At 38.8% G+C, this 21310-nt stretch overlaps 1 protein-coding gene across 1 annotated transcript in view; it reads left to right on the top strand.

Moving 5' to 3' along the window:
• Positions 1-20744, top strand: part of COL5A2 (collagen type V alpha 2 chain) — a 63415-nt gene extending 42671 nt beyond the window's left edge. Inside the window, 23 exon segments of the mRNA XM_086615872.1 lie at positions 119-163; positions 612-710; positions 1579-1686; positions 1811-1864; positions 3742-3795; positions 3914-3967; positions 5010-5063; positions 5889-5996; positions 6104-6157; positions 6355-6408; positions 7585-7746; positions 7848-7955; positions 8948-9055; positions 9207-9260; positions 9574-9681; positions 9780-9833; positions 11152-11259; positions 12163-12216; positions 12917-13024; positions 15059-15350; positions 17482-17669; positions 19490-19714; positions 20598-20744. Of these exon segments, the coding sequence (XP_086471998.1) occupies positions 119-163; positions 612-710; positions 1579-1686; positions 1811-1864; positions 3742-3795; positions 3914-3967; positions 5010-5063; positions 5889-5996; positions 6104-6157; positions 6355-6408; positions 7585-7746; positions 7848-7955; positions 8948-9055; positions 9207-9260; positions 9574-9681; positions 9780-9833; positions 11152-11259; positions 12163-12216; positions 12917-13024; positions 15059-15350; positions 17482-17669; positions 19490-19714; positions 20598-20744 (2400 nt within the window).
• The last annotated feature ends 566 nt before the right edge of the window (positions 20745-21310 follow it).

Below are 21310 nucleotides of genomic sequence, written 5' to 3'. Positions count from 1 at the left end.
CATAACTAGCCATCCACATTCACAGTACTTTGGAAATGAAAATGTTGAATTCTGATTTGCATAGCTATAAGGCTACGGATAATGCTTTCTTTCTAATGGTGACTTCTGTTCTGCTTAGGGTGTTCCTGGAGACCCTGGAGCTGTTGGTCCTTTGGGCCCTAGGGTGAGTATTTTCTTTCAGAGTTTAAACATTCATAACAGTTCTCTGAGGTTCAAAGTTGATATATAATATGGACTTTAACAACTAAAATGAATATTTGACTTTTTTCCCACCAATAAAATGGTTGTGAACATGGATATGTTTTAAAATGTTTTCTGTAAAGTCTACTGCCTTTAATGGTTTCATCGCTCACCAAGTGGTGTTGAGTACTAACTGCTACGTGATTTGGTTTACAGCTGTGAAATGACAGGTTTTAGTTTGCTGAGCAACATTCTATTTCCCCTACCTTTAACAGTAAAAGCATAAAACTTTTTTATTTGATCACTTCTCCCATAATTTGTTCACGGGCTCTTTGTTCAAATAGCAGTGCTGCACTTACAGTATATTTAGGATATTTTCTACCAGAATTGTACCCTGACTTCTAAATAAATAATAATTTTCCATTTTGCAGGGAGAACGTGGCAATCCAGGGGAAAGGGGAGAACCAGGTGCATCAGGACTCCAGGGTGAAAAGGGTATGGCTGGAGGTCATGGTCCTGATGGTCCAAAGGTAAGCTGAATGGAGATTTGTGTTACTGCAGTGCTGTAATGTGTAATTCTGCTCATTTGCACAAACATAAGAGAGAGATTATGTTTATTATAAAAGGGATATATTTCCATGAAAGATGTCTTGTTTATATAAGGTTCTAGGAGGACATACAAGTTATTCCGGTATACAATATTAATAACTTGCAAGATACTAAAATCTTGAGAAATCACATTTTAAATTAATTTATGTAGATCTGAAATTTAAAATGGTTTTTGTGTTTCTCAGTAGAACAGGGCAAACCATTTCTGAACTGCAAGAAACCTTCTGGAAATGGCTCTGTACCATGTCAGTTTACACGAAGAGGCTCGACAGGGTTGAGTGTTTAAAAGAAAATACTGAAACCTGCATGTCTTCCTTTCACCTGAAGTTGATATAATTGGACCTAGGAAGGTCACCCCAGGTGGGAAGTGCCTCTAGTAATGCAGGACCTGTAATGGACATGAGCTGTGAGAAGCAAAGCATAAATAAAGCATCTCTGCCCCTGGCAACTTCTACCTGTAGCTACTTTGTACAATAGACCCATGTGGCATCAAGGTCAAGTTAGAAAGATGCTCAAGCTTGGTTTTTTGGCCTGTTCTTATTCCCGGTATGCACTGAGTAAATACTAATGTATTTGGAAGGGCTACAGTATGACAACTGAACTTCCTGAGTAACACAATGGGAAAAGTAAAGTATTTGGACATGAATAAAGTCCAAATTTAAGAGAAAATTATTACTTAAAACTGTACCCCAGAGACTTCAACAGAGGCACAGCATGTTCTGCAGCCTAGAGACAAAGATACTTACTTCTCAGATGAATAGACAACAACTTGTTCTTTATTTGTTTCAGGGAAGCCCAGGCCCCAGTGGGACACCTGGTGATCCAGGCCCACCGGGTCTTCAAGGTATGCCTGGAGAAAGAGGGATCGCTGGAACACCTGGCCCCAAGGGCGATAGAGTAAGTCTGGCTATTTCTGTTGTGCTGTGTAGACTCACCTGTCTCTTAATACTGTAGTTGTTACAGGGTATGAACTACTCAGCATTCAGTGTCATAATTGAGACCTTCTGGGTATTTTCCATAGGGCGGCATAGGTGAGAAAGGTGCTGAAGGTACAGCTGGTAACGACGGGGCAAGAGTAAGTAAATCTATCACTCTTTTTAGACCTACTCTCCACAGAGCAGGTTGTTTGTTGGGCTAGAGCTACCTAGCTCATAGAGTTAAACCCTACTCAGCTTGGTGATATCACGAGTCGACAGTCATTCTCATTCTCCCTACCCTTCAAGTTTGGTCTTTGAGTTTTTCAAGATTGCTGTACGCAGTGTTTTAGGATGTCTGTGTGCCAAGCCTGTGTTTTGTATAATCAATAATGGGAGCTAAGATATCAGTGGAAAGGGTTCCCAGAAGTAGCATGTTCATTTGGGATTCAGCTAAGCTGACTATGGTAAAAATATGAAAAAAGGGACAGGAAGAGATCAATAGCCAAAAAGCAAACCCACCAGTTTTGACTTTTGGATTAAGGCAGACGCTTCCTTATTGTTCGGATTGAGCTGCCCACAATCTGTCCTGAGTTTCAGAGGTGAAAATGCCTGTAAACGTACTGAGCCCTATATCAGCAGTATGTCGCTGACACTTCTGGAAAGCATTGAACCTCCTCCTATGCATAAATAACATGACTGGTCTGCTCACATTCAGTAAATCCAATATGTTCGAGGTGTTGCATGCACACTACTGCATAGATAACTGTCTGATAATCCCAAATGTACTGGGTTTGCTCTGTATGCACTGACTGTATTTTCTTTCTGGAAACTGTTTTAGTTTTTAAATAAATCACATTATAGATAACTGTCTGATAATCCCAAATGTACTGGGTTTGCTCTGTATGCACTGACTGTATTTTCTTTCTGGAAACTGTTTTAGTTTTTAAATAAATCACATTCTATCTGAGATTCTTGGTGTTTGCAAACCAGGTGGAGTACTAACGGCTAGGCATTTGGAAATCTGAGATGCATACGAAAGATGGGGATTCTCACTGGAGTAAATTTCTAGTTAGAGAAGTTTTTTTGAGAAACCCTAGCATACAGAAGCACTAACAATTAGCAGCTGTGAGCTGGAATTTCTTTGTAGGTTAGATAGTATCCAAAGATACAGAACAATTTTAAGACAAGTTTATAGCTTACAGTAACTAATAAAGTAATGGTGAACCAAATGTACATCCGTCTTCTAAAGCTAGGTATTTGCAGATATCTCTGCTACCTATCGCTAGAGCATTGATGGTCATGCAGTGTCCTTTGTTAATGCTGTCTTTTTTTGTATTTCTCTTCAGTTTGAACTAAGTTACAGTTCAGATTTTTAGGGGAGAGTGAATTTTGTTTGAGATAAACTTGGTGCGAGTTCGTGGTACTCTGCTTCTAATGAAAGAGAATTGTAACTGAGATGTCTAAATATTCAAGAACGTAGTATGAATCGTGCTGCAGGATCATTACGTGCAGTTAATGGGTTTGGATGAAGAAATTGGAATCTATTTGCCTAACTGCCCTGTGAAAAGAAAAAGGATGCTTTTGACGATTTTTCAATATATAAATTAATCTTCAGAAGAAATAATCGACACATTAAAATTAATTTAAACAATGAAATACTGGCATAAAACATATCAAGAGCTTCTGCGCAAGTGGGGAAAAAAGGACATAATTTCCTTCTGAGAGAGCAAAATAAAGCCAAGGCTTTTTTAATCATTGGCCTTATTCATAAATGCTGCATAAAGTAGAAGATAAAGTTAGTGAAAAAAAGGAGAATGAATGAAAGTAAAGCTTTTGAGATATGGGATTTTGGTCACTGGGAGAGGAAATGCAAGTAAATCTTAGGTAAAAAAGACCCAGCCAGATTTCAGAGATAAAGGAGAAGAATTTAAAGGAATAAAAAAGCATATGGAAATAGTAACAAATGAGAAGACTTAAATTAACCGTTTTGAAGTATTACTTTTTAAACTTCCTTTTATCTTTACTTGTTCAAAAGGGTCTCCCTGGTCCAATAGGCCCAATGGGTCCAGCAGGTCCAACTGGCGAAAAGGTAAACAGACTTTTATACCATTCCCTTCTGAAGCTTCTTAATATTATCATACTTTATTGGCACTTTTGCTACTTGTCTAATCAGTTACTTGGGAAATAACCTTTAATTTTTTTTTAAGGGTGAACCAGGTCCTCGAGGTCTAGTTGGTCCTCCTGGCTCCCGTGGAAACCCTGTGAGTAAACACATTTGGGTTTTTTTGTGTGGCATAAGTTAACAATATTTAACACTGATCCAGACTCCAGGTTTTGTCTCATTTGCTGATATATCTTCCTCTTTTTCTTCCCCTTAGTTTGTAGCCAAAATCTCTAGTTCCTATCCTGATGCTGTGCACTTGCAAAACTATTGGCAGATTTTGTTACTCTGTCCTATGCTTGTTTTAGGGCAATCTTAACATAGAGTTACCCTCATTTACCTCACTCCTGAAATTATGCCATGACTTTCAATTGCTTAAATCTTTTTAAAAGCATGCCAATACCAGGTACTACTGTAGCCATACAAATATTTAGATGGACAAAGCACAGAAGTATATCATAGTTTTCATCTAATTATGCTAACTCTTATCATCTTCTATCTATTTGTGATTTTAAGAATTTTAAGGGTTGACTTTGATTAGGGAGTTAGAGGCTCAACCCTTTTAGATCCTTGGAATTGATTATGTTTCTGTCATAAATGAGAACAGCCTTATTTCCAGTGTAAATTGGAATAGCTTCCACCCCTCTGGGGAGTGCTGGAGCTTGGCAGCCTTCATCTCCTTCTTTTCCAAACAAAAGCTGTGTGGAAAGCTCAGTTGAAGCAGCTCATAGCCCATCCCGACCCTGTAGAGAATACATCTTGGAACTCTTCTTTTTTTTTCCCAGCCTATCTGATTGGAATGGTAGGTTGCATAAAGTATGTGCGCTTCGCCTAATCCTGCTCTCACTGGGAACGGTTGTGAGCAGAATTTCTCCCATTGCAGTTTTAGTGCTTGCACACGCCTGCCATCTTTAAGTCCTGCAAGTTTACATATAGTCTTGGACGCATGGCACATCTTAATATCATATTTGATGTAGTTTGTTTTGTGATTAAAAGAACATTTGATTCTGATTAAGAGCAAAAGTATAATCGCACTTATGACATTAAATAGTTAACATATTTTCTTATATATTTAACTGAAAGGTATACTGTATAGAGAAAGACTTTTATGTTAAATACAGTTATTCTAAATTTTTTACCAGGGCTCCCGAGGAGAAAACGGCCCAACTGGCGCTGTTGGTTTTGCTGGTCCTCCGGTATGTGTTTTGTAACAGCGATGAGTTCCTTTTAGTCATGCTTTGACATAATTAGTTTCCTTCATTACGAATAATACTGCAGTGTTCTGGAACGTGAGTCACATTTTTTGTTGCAAAAAGAGCTGTTTCTTTTCCCATCAGTATATCAAGTAAAGAAAAGGGCCAATAAATACCCTAGACAGTTGAAAAGTGTTTTTTTGATAAGATTATGTAATCATTCACCAGATTTCATATTTTCATGAATATGCTATATTGCTCCTTTGAGATTAAAATGAGGCAAGTTATAAAGTGTTGTCTACTGAAGGTAGCAAAGATTGGCTCCATGAGTGGTGAAAGCTGGAATGAATTGATGGACTGAATGGAAGGTCAATGAGTTTTCCAGTGAATCCCCCAAACTTTCCCACAGCCTAAATATTGTGTTTCAGACCTTTCACAAAGAGTCAGGCACCTGCTTCCCTTGGTGGGAAAAAGAAGCTTATAAAAGATGAAGTTTGTTCAGTCTCTTTTGCTTTTATGTATGCAGTAGCTACTGAGGAAAATAGGAAATCTGAAAGAAAGAAAAATGTGAGCTAGATAAGAAAATATTTTAAATGGAAATTCTGACTTCACAGACTTCAGAAAATCCCATTTGTGATATTCTAAAGACTCTACTGAACTGTTACAGTTCTCTTGAATGGAACCATTGAGCAAACACACTGTTTTCTGGGCTAATTTGTTCTCCTGTTATTTTTTGCCTTTTAGTAATTCCCTACAAAATTACTTTGTTAGGCTGGAAAGATTTGATATTCTCTGACCTGATGTCTCTTCTGAATATTATTTCTATAGGGCCCTGATGGTCAGCCAGGTGTGAAAGGTGAACCTGGAGAACCTGGACAGAAAGGAGATGCTGGATCTCCAGGACCACAGGGTCTTGCTGGGTCTCCTGGTCCACCGGTAAGTATAAATAACAGCGTCAGAGAATCGGTGACATAGGCTGATCTTGCTTACTTAAAATGTCCTGGGTGTTCACTATCACCGCCCTCTTTCTCCTTTTTTCTTAGGGTCCTCCAGGTGTTCCCGGTCTGAAAGGTGGTAGAGGAACTCAGGGTCCACCTGTAAGTAGATTTTATTTTTTGTAACCTGACTGCAGATAATCTAATATTGAAATTTTGTTATGTGTGTATCATTCCTCATCTCAGCTTGTTTATCGCAGTCTGTAATTATACGATTTGCTCACTAATTCAGCTGAGAACATTTGACATCACCAGTGCTGTATTTCTTTCAATAAAGTTGGCATTAAAATGTTTTTTAGGGTGCTACTGGATTCCCAGGATCTGCTGGAAGAGTTGGGCCTCCAGGACCTACTGTAAGTCAGTTGTTATATTCATAATAGGTGTGTTTTATACACTGGTCATTGATAACCTGAAGACTAAATAAAGCAGAAAAGATGAAGCGGTGTTTATGGCCTGATGCTATAGGAGAGAACAATTTGTCAGCACTGACTTCTGTGACTGCATGCTTACACGGAATCACACAGAATCACAGAATGTTAGGGATTGGAAGAGGCCTCAAAGGATCATCTAGTCCAATCCATATGACTTCATTAAATAAAACTGGGTCTTGGGCTTGATCCAGTGTCAGTGTGTACAAATTAGTGCAAGACTTTTCACTGGGTTAAGTAGGCTTCGAGCTGTTCAACCTGCACTAATGACTTCATTGCTTACAGAAACAAAGCAACGACCTGTATCCTCCTGTACTTTTTAGTTCTTTGGCTCTTTGGTGGTGGCTGAAGTTAGGAGAGGTTTTGGAAAACGAAGAAGCCTTTGCTGGGTTATATCATTGGTGGAGTTACTCATAAGATCAATAAAATAAATTAAAAAACCAAAAATGAACCACAAAATCTCTCATGTCTAAACACTTTCAGAAGCACTAAGAAAAAATAAATAATTAGCTGTGGTCGACAAGTGAGGATTTAACTCCACACAAAACTGTGTCACTCACTTCATGTGCTTTTTGAAGTTTTGATGAGAAAAATAACTTGCAGTTGTTGTGAGTTTATCAGAAGGTGAAGTTTATGGAAAACATAATATGAATGTGAAGTCTTTTAGAAGTATTTGAGAATTGAACAAATATCCATTAAAACACTAATTTGTACCATGTGAATGAAAAGTGAATATGGACTTTATCTTGATGGTATTGGAAAGAATGGCAAGGGTGAGTTTTCTAGCAGTAGTTGTACACCTGAGGTGTAAAAAAAAAAAAGAAAAAAGAAAAAAGAGAGAGAAAAAATTAATGTGTCTTTTAAAGGAGGGAGTTTGGACTTGCAAATTGAGGGGGGTGGAGCTTGGACATAATTTGATGAGATTTTTATTTAATCTCATTTATTTGATCATAAATGAGGTGATAATAGATCTTAGCTCATTCAAACTTTGGGTCTTCCTTAGAGTATGCATATTTATAGTTAATCAAAACATAGTCCTCAGAATTTAATTGTCCTGATCAGAAAAGGGTCCAATGTAATGAAGTGTTTTGATCTTCTTAGGGAGCTCCAGGCCCTGCTGGGCCTATTGGTGAGCCAGGAAAAGAAGGTCCCCCAGGTCTTCGTGGTGATCCCGGTTCTCATGGCCGTGTGGGAGATCGAGGGCCAGCTGGGCCTCCTGGTGGTCCTGGAGACAAGGGTGACGCAGGGGAAGACGGGCAACCAGTATGTCTTAGTTCTCCCTAGACCAACTCTAGGCTTGGTCTCATCGTTACTTATTGCTGCTGAAATGACAGTAACATTGTTTTATCCTTTGTGGATTTCAGGGCCCAGATGGTCCCCCTGGTCCAGCAGGAACCACTGGTCAAAGAGGTATTGTTGGTATGCCAGGACAGCGAGGGGAAAGAGGCATGCCAGGGCTGCCAGGTCCTGCAGTAAGTAATGGCCAAGTCAATATGACACCAGCTTGGGCATTCTCATTATCTTTTTGGGATTCTGAGCATAATGTCCCATAGCATGAGGAGAAACTTGGAAAACTCCAATTGCAGCAACAAATATAGAGAGCATAGTGAATAACTAAATTTCATGCAAACATGAGGTGGGAGATTTTGTTTCTGTCATAATGGAAGGTCTGAACCTGAGTTAAGAGTTAGTGGGTAATAGCATTAAGAGTTCTGGCTAAAACGTTCCTATTTGACTTAAAACTAGATCCTTGAAAAAAACAACACCAGATTCTTCATTTAGGTTCCAAAAAGTCACTTGAATGTGAGTAAATACTTTGTAACTGCTATTTCATAAATTATGAACTACAGTCTTCAAAACTGCCATTTGCGCTCTCTTTGCTTTTATGTAGGATTTGTAGGTATTTATTGGAAAGCCTAATGATCCAGGAGATCAAGTCATTAAATAGACTTAGTAAAAGGAATAGTGTGGAGGATCTGCTATTACCACTGGATTCATAAAGTCAATTTATGATTGAATTTGACCAGAAATTATTCCAAGCTAATGAGATTTGTTGATATTGAGACAGAGAAAAAAAATTAAAAATTCTGTTACTTATTTCAAACTGCATTACATTTTTCCGGAGTCAAAAAGACCTTGCCTATTGCAGATGATGCCATCAGACATACTGATGTATCAAGCGAGTGTGTGCTTCAGAGAATTGCTTCTAGATAGACTAACTTCAAATTAGTCAATAAAAGCCTATTCAAAAGCAACTAACACGATTAAACTGCTTAAAAATACACAGTGTATTAAATATATAATAAAAATCTGTAAGAACTTTTTCCTTGCTTGTCAGGTTTTGGAAGTCACAACTGTTGATGGTACTTCAGACTGGATTAATAAGTAGTGTTTTGCAGGCAGCAGTTTTTTTGTGTTTTTTTTGTTTTGTGATTAAAATTTTGACCTGATATTTCTTTTTTAGGGTACACCAGGAAAACAAGGTCCCACGGGGCCAGCTGGTGATAAAGGTCCCCCAGGACCTATTGGCCAGTCAGGTGCCACTGGACCAGTAGGTGAAGCTGGTCCAGAAGTAAGTATTAGAACCTCGTAGCATGCAAAAAAGATAATTTAGTGGTTATTCTTCTTGACTTGAAGATAGAGGTGGAGAACAACTTTCTACTTCTTATAAATGTGAGATTACAGAGCTAATCAATAGCCCTATTTTTATTCCACAACTCTAGGGACCTGCTGGTAATGACGGTACTCCTGGACGAGATGGAGCTGTTGGAGAACGTGTAAGAATATATTGTTTTCTTCAGTCATTTCTGGAAATCTGCATTTCATTATTGACTTATTGTAGATTCATTCAGTTAACTTGAATGGAGAACTTGTTCTGAAAGTGTATCACAGCTTTGAAGCAGTATCTCTCAAAGCTGAGGAAACCTGGCTAAGAACACCTGCCTCCACAAACTCAGACTTGTGTCCTTACAGAAGCAATATCGTTGTAGGTTGTAATTGCTAGGAAATAGATTAGCAATGCTAGAGGCCTGTTGCTTTGGTCTAGTCCAGTCATCTTTAGACAAATAACGTTGAAATTATATTTTGCAGGGTGATCGTGGTGAACCTGGCCCTGCAGGCTTACCAGGTTCCCCAGGGGGTCCAGGAACTCCAGGTCCTGTTGGCCCTCCAGGAGATGCAGGTCAAAGAGGTGAAACTGTAAGTAAGATTTTTTTTTAAATACTTTGTTTATCAAACAACTATTGTGTATGCTTTTGTGCATTGCTTCACATATCTTCTGTGTGCAATCTTTGTAGGGTTCTCGAGGTCCAATGGGTCCCCCAGGTCGTGCAGGAAAAAGAGGTTTGCCTGTAAGTTTGGTCACTTTGTTTTTTTCTGAGATACTTTTTACAGGAAAGTGTATGAGAAGCTGAGCCCAAATTAGAATGCTAAAACAGGGCTTCAACTTTTAGTGTTCTGACTGCACACTGATGCAGGTGGTCTTCTGAGCTGCAAAGTTGTACGAATCTGTTTGGATATGCTGGTATTTCTACACTTTCTTTAAAAATACTGTGCAGAGAAATAACAAATGCTTTGGAAGCCTCTTTATTCGGAGTGTGTTGCTGTCCGGATGATGGTAGGACCTGAATTAACAAACGGCTGGAGTCTGTGTTTGGCAATTCAAATAAGGGGTAAAGAAATGTATGCTGAAAAAAGGCACATTTTAAGATAAAAATGGCAGAAATATAACAAAACCACCTGTTCCCATGAAACTGCCTTAATTCAACTCATGAGATTCTGACTTCAGTCCAAAAGGAAAAACAAACAAAACCTATCTTTTTGTGTTACATAACTCTTGTATAATCCAAGCTTGGAACAAAAAATTAATTGCAAACTTGGGAAATTCAAAAGAATGTTGTCCTGTCCCTAAGCAGATGTCGTATGAGAGACAGGAAAAGTTTATTGAGTAGTTAGTGATAATGATGCCATTGATAAACTATTTGAAATCTGGCATTGAGAAATTTAGCATGCAATTTGAGCTGAGAAATATAGAATTGAGAGCAGAAGCCATTTTTTCCAAAGATTCTTGAGTTTTTATGAAAAGTTTGAAACGATCAAAAATACCGAGAATGAAATTGTGACAGTAATAGGACCAAGATTATTGTACTGGGGAGACGGAACGTTGTTGTCTGTATTTAGGGAATGTAACTTCAGTTATACTTCAGTCATAGTGAAAGTGAAAGGAGCTGTGAGAAGCAAAGATGCAACATGATTTCATACTGAAAATACGTTTTATCAATATGAGTCTGTGAGAGATCCACAATATTTCAATCTCATCTACAAAAATAATTTGCTGTATCCAGTAAGGCAAAGAAATTTCTCAATCTTAAAAATTTTGTTATGTAAATTACTTAGTGTTGTTATTACAAGAGTTTTTTGACTGTACTATGAAGCTAGATAGACTGAATTTACCACAACTATAATTAAGCACAACAGAGTTTTCTGTGATTTTTTACTTATTCTTTGGTAAAAAATTAAGATTCTTGGAGCTGCCCTAGCATCACTTTCTTTCTAGCTTTAGAAGTGAAGGAGGTTTGCATGCAGTGTCTAAAAGCTAATTAGAGGGTTTTGAGGTTGGGTTTTTTTTTTCCAGTTCAGACTTTTACATTTCGTCACTGATATTTACAGGGTCCCCAAGGACCTCGTGGTGACAAAGGTGACAATGGAGATCGAGGTGACAGGGGCCAGAAAGGACACAGGGGTTTCACTGGGCTTCAAGGTCTTCCTGGTCCTCCTGTAAGTTGTTCTGTATTTACTGTAATTTTGTTTCCTTGATAGTTAAATAATATCTCAGGAACATAGTTATTCAAAATGAAAAAAAGAGCAAACATGAGGGTTTGTGGTTTTTTTTTTTCCCACAAGGTGTTTGTGAGTGACCTGGCTTGTCTGTACTTACTAATATTTCTAATGTAATTTTAACAATACTATATTGCATGATGAGGTAAAGCAATGCTTTGCAAGATATGTTTTCTCCTACTTTTGTTCCAGTCCTGCAGTGACTGATCACTGACAGTCTATGACCTGCTAGCACAGATGATAACAAAAGTTGATAGTTTCAGATAAGCACATTAGGGCGTGAAATGCTTTTTGCCAGTATTCGAACTCTTTACAGTCAAGGAATTAAATGCAAAATCCCATGAGGACTGTGATAGTATCTCTCACTAATATTGGCAAGAACTTCATGATTTCAGTGACAATTGCATGGAAATGCCATAGAAAACTTATTTTTTTACATTTGTTCACTGATCCTGTGCTGGAAGATTCAACATGCAGGAAAAGAGTTGACAAAAAAAAAAAATACCTGACACGCAAAGCATCTTTCCATTTTGTAACAGTGCTGTTAGTTACTCTTTTGTAAGCCAGTCTGAATGTAAATGTCATGAAGGCAAGGCAGAAATAACTTTATATATAGCCAAGCACCAGTAAATTCTATTAATCTGAATTGTGGTTACACTTGTTACTCTGTGACAAAAGAGAACAATGGAATGAAAATTAATCATAAGAAGGAAGGGTACTACCCATTGTCCATGTATATTATAATCCTATTCATACAGAATTGTGTATATCACACACAAATTATTTAAAACTAAAGGAATATGCTTGAAACGTCACAATGATACAATAATTTCTTCTCTTTAGGGTCCTATTGGTGAACAGGGCAGTCCTGGCATTCCAGGCCCATTTGGTCCTCGGGTGAGTATAATGGTTTAAGTTTAAGATTTTTATTGCTTGTTTTTTTCCACAACCAGATTTCTATTTCTGCTTCAGTTTTATTTCACTGGTTTTTATTGACTTCAGTATCATGTGGTGATTACCCTGCTATCTTTTGCTGAGAGACATTACCTTGTTTAATATAGTAAATGTTTGACATAACACTAGTTTATAGCTAGATAAAAAGGTCAGTTCAGAATAGCTACGGTGCTACAGTCTCTTTTCACAGAAACTTTTGCTGCAGCTGATGCAGCCAGATATGTGACAGCTCTGCTAATTGCTACTCTGCCTTTCACACCCCTACATATGTCATTCACCCAAAAGTAAAGGAGAAGTATGACTCCCTTGGATGTTCCCAAGTGACAGTATGTCTCCAAGTCTGTGTAACTGTGGGTGTACAGCAGCTACTCCAGGCTGCATAACTCCTGGAGTTGAACCTACTTAAATGGTTTAGGAAAAAAATATACAGCTGATCCAAGGTTTATTGGCTGAGGTGATTGACTTCAGAAGAAAAACATTGAAACTGCCTGCTTTTAGAAAAGAATGAAAAGAGTGATTTTAAAAAGTTTGGTAATAAACAAAAGGGTTGCTTCCTGAAAAGATACTGCTTGTAAGGGGCTGTTTTGTATAACTTTGTTATTAAATGCTAAAATACATTCCTGCTTTCTCTTATATTTTCTAGGGTCCTCCAGGTCCAGTTGGTCCTTCTGGCAAAGATGGAAGTCCTGGTCCGCTTGGGCCAGTTGGGCCTCCTGGTGTTAGAGGGAGTGTAGGAGAAGCCGGACCTGAGGTAAATTGGTGGGAATATGGAGGGAAAAGGTTATCTTCAAATAATGAGATTTTTTACAGTCCATTGCATCACTTTTTCAAACATCCATGAGCTCAAGACATCTGGTAACATTTGATACTGTTTCTCCAACAAATGGCTTGGGTAACTGTGTATTGAAAGGGCTCATTTCTTACTCGTTTTCATTTTCCGGACCTGTAACAATCCCAGTTTCATCTACCTATGCTCTCCTTGGGCCAACCTGGGGCTACTTCTGCAGTTAGCTCACTGGATCCTGCTGGATCTGCAGTTCAGCGTGGCTATTTGGCAAGTTGGGTTCTAAAATCTCAGGCCTAAGCATGGTTCAGTTGGTACATCTGGAACCAGCAGCAGTTTAGAGTCAGTAGTCCCACAAAGGTGGCACTGAATTAGAACAGCCGTGTGACTGATTGCCGGCAGCATATTCCATCATGCCTTGCATTTAGGAAATCCTTCAGTTCAAATGAACAGGCCAGACTCTAACATGCAGCTCAGCTGACCTTCAGCCCGATCAGAGGTTTACAGACATCAACCATGAACTGATTCGCAACTGATGAAAAATAGTTTGACTGTTTTGGAAAAAGTCCTAAACTTTGGCTAAACGCCCCAGGCATATTCCACATTTACTAATTTGCAATACCCTAAGTAATAAAGCCTAAGTTGTGCTATCCTAAGGAAGATGAGTTAGAAAATTAGGGAGATTTGAGAAAACGGTTATATGCATGATCCCATGAAGAATTAAAAGATGGGTGTTGCTTATTTCAGGGAAGAAGTGGAAAAGGTAGAATAAAATAATGAGCAAGACAGAGAAGGCAGTTTCTGCTGTATTTCCCTCTTGTAAGACATGGTGTTTCCTTTGTTTGTCGTGAGCTAGTACTCGCCCTACTGCATTTGGATTTCTGCCAGTTATCAGTATCTCCACTTCTGCCAAGGCATCAAGACTTGAATGAATAGTCTATAGTAGAGCGTAAGAATGTAAGTTGTATCAAGATCCTTCATCTGTGGAATGAGACAGTAGAAGAAATATTGCATACCAGTAACTTTAGTTTTGCTTTCCATGGCGGCTTGCTGCAACTATAAATCGGAACAACAAATCAAGAAATAAAAGTTAAGATTTCATTTGTCAGATGCAGAATGTGTTAGTTTGGGTGTGTGCTCTGTAGTAAACACTTGGAGCACTAGTGTATTCTGAAGTAATTACTCTCAAAGGAAATGCCACGTTCTGATATACCATCCAATGCACCAAAGCATCAAATGTAGAATGAAGGTATGTTACAGACTTTCTGCTGCCAGTAAAGAGCTGGCAGAGCCTGCAGGTGGAGATAAGTTTATTAGCAGATATATTCTGTCTCAAGACTCAGTTACCTCCCCAAGTGTCACAATTCAGGTTGACAGAAGGGCCTCATAACCCGTCATTCAGGAAAACACACTTAGTCAGGAAAACACCTGCTCTGCCAGGTAAGGATGATGTAGATTCTCTCTCATGTACTTGTGGCCAGAAAGCTCAGCACTGTGAAGGATAAATGTAAAGATATTTATAGTGCCAAATTTTCCATCCAGGCTTTACTAATTGAAAATGTGCCCAAGGCGACCCAGGGGAAGCAGGAATTTTAGATTGCTCTAAAAATCACTTACAGCTGTTGGGAATTTTAAAAAATGAAGTTATTAGGTGGGGATTTGAACAAGGAGGAACAGATGGCATGAAAAAATTGAATGAGGTGGCCATTCCTTGATGACTTTTTCCAGCTGTAAAGTCTGAAATCAGCAGTAAGAAAAAGTTTAGCAAGGTATTAAGACAGGCAGAGAGGGCATGAAGCAGAGGGAATACCTCATATGACATTCTAATCTCTCACCCCTGTTCCTGGAAATGTGAATTGTTTATCTGTGTCTGAATTTTCCCTGCATATTGGGGTGACTAGCTGTGAAGTTTTGCTTTTTTAGCGCCTGGCTTTGCTGTCATTTTGTATAGTATTTACTCTGCTGTGCCTTTATTGCCTTTTTTTTTTAAATTTAACCTAGGGTCCACCAGGTGATCCTGGCCCTCCTGGCCCACCAGGACCTCCAGGCCATCTCACTGCTGCCATTGGTGACATTATGGGACACTACGACGATGCTATGGCAGATCCACTACCAGAGTTTACTGAAGATGAAGCAGCCCCAGATGACCATAATAAAACAGACCCAGGAGTCCATGCCACGCTGAAGTCACTAAGCAGCCAAATTGAGACTATGCGCAGCCCAGATGGTTCAAAGAAACACCCAGCACGGACTTGTGATGACCTGAAGCTGTGCCACCCATCCAAGAAGAGCGGTGCGTATAAACGTACCACCTCCTGTACATGCCATTTAATTTTGTCTTATTTCCAGTAGATACTTGCTCACTGGAAAAAATGTGTAATACACATTTTGATGGTCTAAACTAACATTCACACTTGGAGCTTGAAAACTTCTTTGTGCCAATGAAGTATATCACAGAATCACAGAATGTTAGGGATTGGAAGGGACCTCAAAGGATAATCTAGTCCAATCCCCCTGCCAGAGCAGGACCACCTAGATCAGATCACACAGGAACATGTCCAGGTGGGTTTTGAACATCTCCAGAGAAGGAGACTCCACAACCTCTCTGGGCAGCCTGTTCCCTTACTGGGAAGAAGTTCTTCCTCATGTTTAAGCGGAACCTCCTATGTTCCAGCTTATATCAATTTCCCCTTGTCCTATCATTGGATGTCACTGAGAAGAGCCTGGCTCCATCCTCATGACAGTCACCCTTTACATATTTATAAACATTAATGAGGTCCCCCCTCAGTCTCCTCTTCTCCAAGCTAAAGAGACCCAGCTCCCTCAGCCTTTCCTCATAAGGGAGATGCTCCACTCCCTTCATCATCTTTGTGGCCCTGCGCTGGACTCTCTCAAGCAGTTCCTTGTGCTTCTTGAACTGAGGGGCCCAGAACTGGACACAATATTCCAGATGTGGCCTCACCAGGGCAGAGTAGAGGGGGAGGAGAACCTCTCTCAACCTACTAACCACACCTCTTCTAATACACCCCAGGATGCCATTGGCCTTCTTGGCCACAAGGGCACATTGCTGGCTCATGGGTCATCCTGCTGTCCACCAGGACCCCCAGGTCCCTTTCCCCTGTGCTACTCCCCAACAGTTCAGTCCCCAACTTGTACTGGTACATGGGGTTGTTCTTCCCCAAATGCAAGACTCTACACTTGTCCTTGTTGTATTTCATTAAATTTCTCCCCGCTCAACTCTCCAGCCTGTCCAGGTCTCTCTGAATGGCAGCACAGCCTCAAGGTGTGTCAGCCACTCCTCCTAGTTTAGTGTCATCAGCAAACTTGCTGACTATGCACTCTATTCCCTCATCCAAGTCATTGATGAATACGTTGAACAACACTGGTCCCAGTACCAACCCTTGAGGGACTCCAGTGGATACAGGCCTCCAACTGGACTCTGTCCCATTGACCACTACTTTCTGGCTTCTATCCTTCAGCCAGTTCACAATCCACCTCCCTACCCGATCATCCAGACCACACTTCCTCAGTTTAGCTGTGAGGATGCCGTGGGAGACTGTGTCAAATGCTTTACTGAAGTCAAGATAGACCACATCCACTGCTCTACCATCATCCACCCACTGGGTGATGTCCTCATAAAAGGTTATGTTCTAATGTACTCCATATTTATTTCTTCAGTATTTCTTCAAATGTCTTTTAAAATCTGAAATATTTTATACTTTCATGAAACACTACTTCTGAAAGTGTTTTCCCCATGGAGTACCACGTGTGTGAATACAGAACTAGGTTGGTACACCAGTTGTGAATATTTGCTTAATTGCTATTAGCTCAAAACGTTACCTGTGCGCTGATAATCTGTGAGTGTTTTCCATCTGGAATTCTCTGCTGCTGCTCCATAGTGGCAATTCGTAGGTGGCAATGTGCTAACATGTCATTTAGGACTTTCCCAAATTTATATGGGTTGCCAGTGATAAATCAGAACAGACTGAAAGGTAAAGATAATTTGTGGCAGGCCTTACCAGATTTGTCCCTGTTTTGTGAAACTTTGCCTCCAACATCAACATTGGGAGGAGCTGTCATTGGTTTCTCATTTATAAGGAAAACTATCTTCTGGCCATTGTGTATTCTTTATGCACTTGGAGCATCCAGGAGCTTTGCAATAGATTTAGACAGTCTTAATCTTAAACAGCTTTCAAGTCCGCATTGCCCAGTTTTGAAATATTTGAAATACTGATCAGCTCGTAACTTGAAGTAACATTATAGCGTATACCTGACACACACATGAAAACATGCATCACGTTATGTGAAACATGTGCCTGTTTTCCTTGTGTTTTGTACTGTAATGACATACTTTTGCTTACATCTCCCCAGTTATTTCCAGAATCTCAATATTGTAATGCAATCACATTTTATGTTCTTTGTAGGTGAATATTGGATTGATCCTAACCAAGGATGTGTCGAAGATGCTATAAAAGTATATTGCAACATGGAAACTGGAGAGTCCTGTATTTCTGCAAACCCGTCTACTGTACCACGTAAAACATGGTGGGCCAGCAGGTCATCTGACGTAAAGCCCATTTGGTACGGCCTTGATATGAACAGGGGATCACAGGTAACTAAATATATTTAATGTCAAACATCGTTCTGGTTTAGAACTTCATCTGCTATTCTGAGCAGATTCTGCTGCAGTCAGAACATTATGACTATTGATTATATATCAATATATATTCAATTGGTTGTTATCATACAGTAATTATAGGACAGAGCTGAGAGAAACAATGCAAGAGCATCTAAGGCAGGATTTGCTATAACTATACCATTGCTGGAAGAGGTTTATTTCTCTCGATTCCAAAACTCTCAACTTCTCTAGCGCTCTGCTTCAGTAATTCACTATCCTTGTCCTTAACAAGTATACTTTTACCCTAATATATTAGGAAAATCACCGCTGTTTTAATTGCATTCTCCCTGTATTTTCAGAAGGCTCTTTACTGCTAAAAATTACAAAGCTTGCTTTATAAATCCTCTCAGCCAATCTGTTTTTTTAAAAGAAGTATTATTGTTATCATATGTATAAGAATGCTCCATGCTGAATCCATCAGTCTCCAGCAGACAAAAATTCCACTCTTACCTTTCTGTTGGGTTTTCCCTTTGTGGTAACTTCTAAAAGTAGGCTTAATGATCCTGCCAAACCACAGAAGTTTATGCTATGCAAAGTATACAGTTAATTAACAAGCTTTTGCCATTTTTATTCCTAGTTCATCAAATCAAAAGCTCAGAAAATATTTTGAATTGTTATTTCATAAGAGGTGGTTAAGTATCTTCAAAATAAGTATTTGGTGTGTAAAAATAGTAGTGCTGTTGTCAATTGGATTCCGTGTTCCAAGACAGTTCAGAACTTCAACTATTGAGAACAGATGTGATATTGATTGCTTTTACTGAGATGCTTTCACTTATTATTAAACTCAGGAGAACTTGCCATGACCCAAGATGTCATAGTTGATGTTTAGCTGCCTGCAGAGCTACACATAGGGTTTTTGTAAGTCAGATGCTCTTTGGAGGAAGACATTATCTTCAGGAATAATATAAAAGAATATTTCATTTTTGAAAACAGTCAGATTTGATAACTAATAGTATGATCTGTGTAACAGTCATAGGCAGTCCTTATAGATTCTAAATAATAAATATGTCCAAGATTGCTAAACAGAGATGATACATTTTGTAAAAAATGGCAGTGTCAGTACATAAGATTTTCTTCTTGCTTCACCAGTTTCAGAGAAATGTATACCTTTGTAGTAATTCATTACTTTTTTTTTTTCTCCCCAATGATTCACAAAGCATGAATAAAATGAAACTTGCACAGACAGGGAAAATCTCTCAGGAATTTTAGAGCTTTTGTTACTACTAGAAAAATTGATTCTGTTTTTTATAGAAACAGTGGCACATTTAAAGTATTTTTCAAACTTCTGTGTAGGTTAATTAGTTGATAAAGTCCACATGCAAATCTCTAGTTATTTTTATATAGTCAAACTTTCTATTTGCAATGCTTCTAATTATGATACAAAGCCTACAGAAAACAAGCTGCTAAAGTTGCAGTGTACCAGGTAGACTATAAAAGGGTTTTCTCTGCTTAATGTTTCTTGTGTAGTTTGAGGTTGCGCTAATGCACTATTTTAAACATAAAGTTTAGCTCCTACTGAATGCCTTTTTGAAAGAAGACAGAACTCATTCCAAAACTTGCCATGTCTGTGGAGACTCTTTCAGTTGTCCAGCTACAGAGCTTTACAGTCTAAATTGTCCAAAATTATCCCTGTTACAGGATGTCTACGTTTCTTGTGTGCAAAAGGTTACGATAATGAACAGTGTTTCTAAAATTCATGAACTCTTACATGAAAATTCATTAATATACGTCGATCTGTTTCTTTATCTTTGCAGTTTGTGTACGGGGATACAGCTGTCACTCAGATGACATTCTTGCGCCTCCTATCAAAGGAAGCTTCCCAGAATATCACTTACCTTTGTAAAAACAGTGTTGGGTACATGGATGACCAGACTAAGAACCTGAAAAAAGCTGTGATTCTGAAAGGGGCCAATGACCTGGAGATCAAAGCGGAGGGAAACAGCCGATTCAGATACACTGTTCTGCATGACAGCTGTTCTGTAAGTTTGGAGTTTTTGTCATTCGTCATGGAGAAAAAGGGCTTTTGTCTTCTAATGGTTTCAGTTCTTCCTTCATTTAGAAAAAAATCCATAGAATGGGGTAATTAAAACGCTGCACAATTTCACCCTGAGTAGTAGAAGTAACCGATCAAATAAAAATTTTAGTACGATTCTAGCTTCACATAATAGAAGTCTGCACTATTTAGAAGATGTTTACAAATTACTAGTTATTAGTGAGCATACTGAGAGACATATCTTGCCATTTTGCATTTTCCAGTATTTGCGTACCTCTGTGTGGAATCACACAAAGAGGCCAGATACCCATCTGGCAGACCAATGCTTCAGGTTAAGATTATTGCAGTAATACACTGGAGGAAACTCATTGGTACTATGACTGATTGAGTTGGAAAGGAAAATATTTCCCCCAAAATTCTTAGTGGGCATAAAAACAAGCAAGTAGTAAATTTCTTTCACGTTCATTAGCATTCTCAGCCAAGTCCAAGATAATGGCAAGATATTTCTAAAATTAGTTTTGCACTTCAAATAAATCAGAGTACTCTCTGTGCTTTAAAGTAATATAGCCCAAGATTACATGTGCAGGCACATATTAACACATAGAGAAAATTGCATAACATAAAGAAAAATCAGTCCAGCTCAAGGGGGAGATCGTGCTGTGTCAATTTGACAGGTCTGTTCATCAGTGTAAAAGCAAGATACATACATTTTAAAATAACCAAGGTGCAGCACAGGTGGGGGTGTGTTGCTCCGTGAAGATACAGGGAGGTCCTTCTGAACTATCAGACAACTGACTCGCCAGCTGGAATTCAGGCTGTTTCTGACATGAGCTCTGGACTAAGTTTTTCCTTTTTTTTTTTTTCTCCAGAAGCGTAATGGGAACATTGGCAAGACTGTCTTTGAGTACAGAACACAGAACGTGGCACGCTTACCTATCATAGATATTGCACCAGTGGACATTGGCAGTACCGACCAGGAATTTGGAGTTGAAGTTGGGCCAGTTTGCTTTGTGTAAGAGGAAGGGGGGAAATTAACACACTACCCAGCAACAGCAGCAATTAAACACATGAACTTAGACTGATTGAAGTTAATCCTGAGACTCTTGAAGTAATGGCTGATATTGGATCAGCATTGTATATACAGTTCTTTTTAAATGCCCGGCCTCCTTTTGAATATTTATTTTACTTACAAACCTTCCGTTTTAAATGATTGAAACCAACTGTTTAGTATAACAGTACAATTTTAAGAGGATTGATGACCACCTTTTGAAAGTAATATGAATCTTTTTCCTCACTTTTGGTTCAAATTATTTTGAAATTTACAGGTATTCAAAATACATAGTTTTGATGTGGGACTATATAAAGCTCTAAGGATTATTTCTTTTGCTTGGATGCATACTGAATAACAGAAAAGTAGAGCACTTTTGTGAACCGTTGGCTATATTTCAATCATACCTACTCCCTCAACCCCAGTTTGTCTTTCTGTGGTTTCCAATATGATAGTTATTAACAGAAATCTGTGTCTTTCATAGAAGAAAATCTCTTAAGACAAGATCATCTTAATTTGGCGTTGTCTTTCCTG

Source organism: Tauraco erythrolophus, chromosome 8, assembly GCF_009769465.1.
Source record: "Tauraco erythrolophus isolate bTauEry1 chromosome 8, bTauEry1.pri, whole genome shotgun sequence".
NCBI lineage: Eukaryota > Metazoa > Chordata > Aves > Musophagiformes > Musophagidae > Tauraco > Tauraco erythrolophus.
Note: the sequence above shows the minus strand (reverse complement) of the source record. Positions and strands in the feature narration are given on the sequence as shown.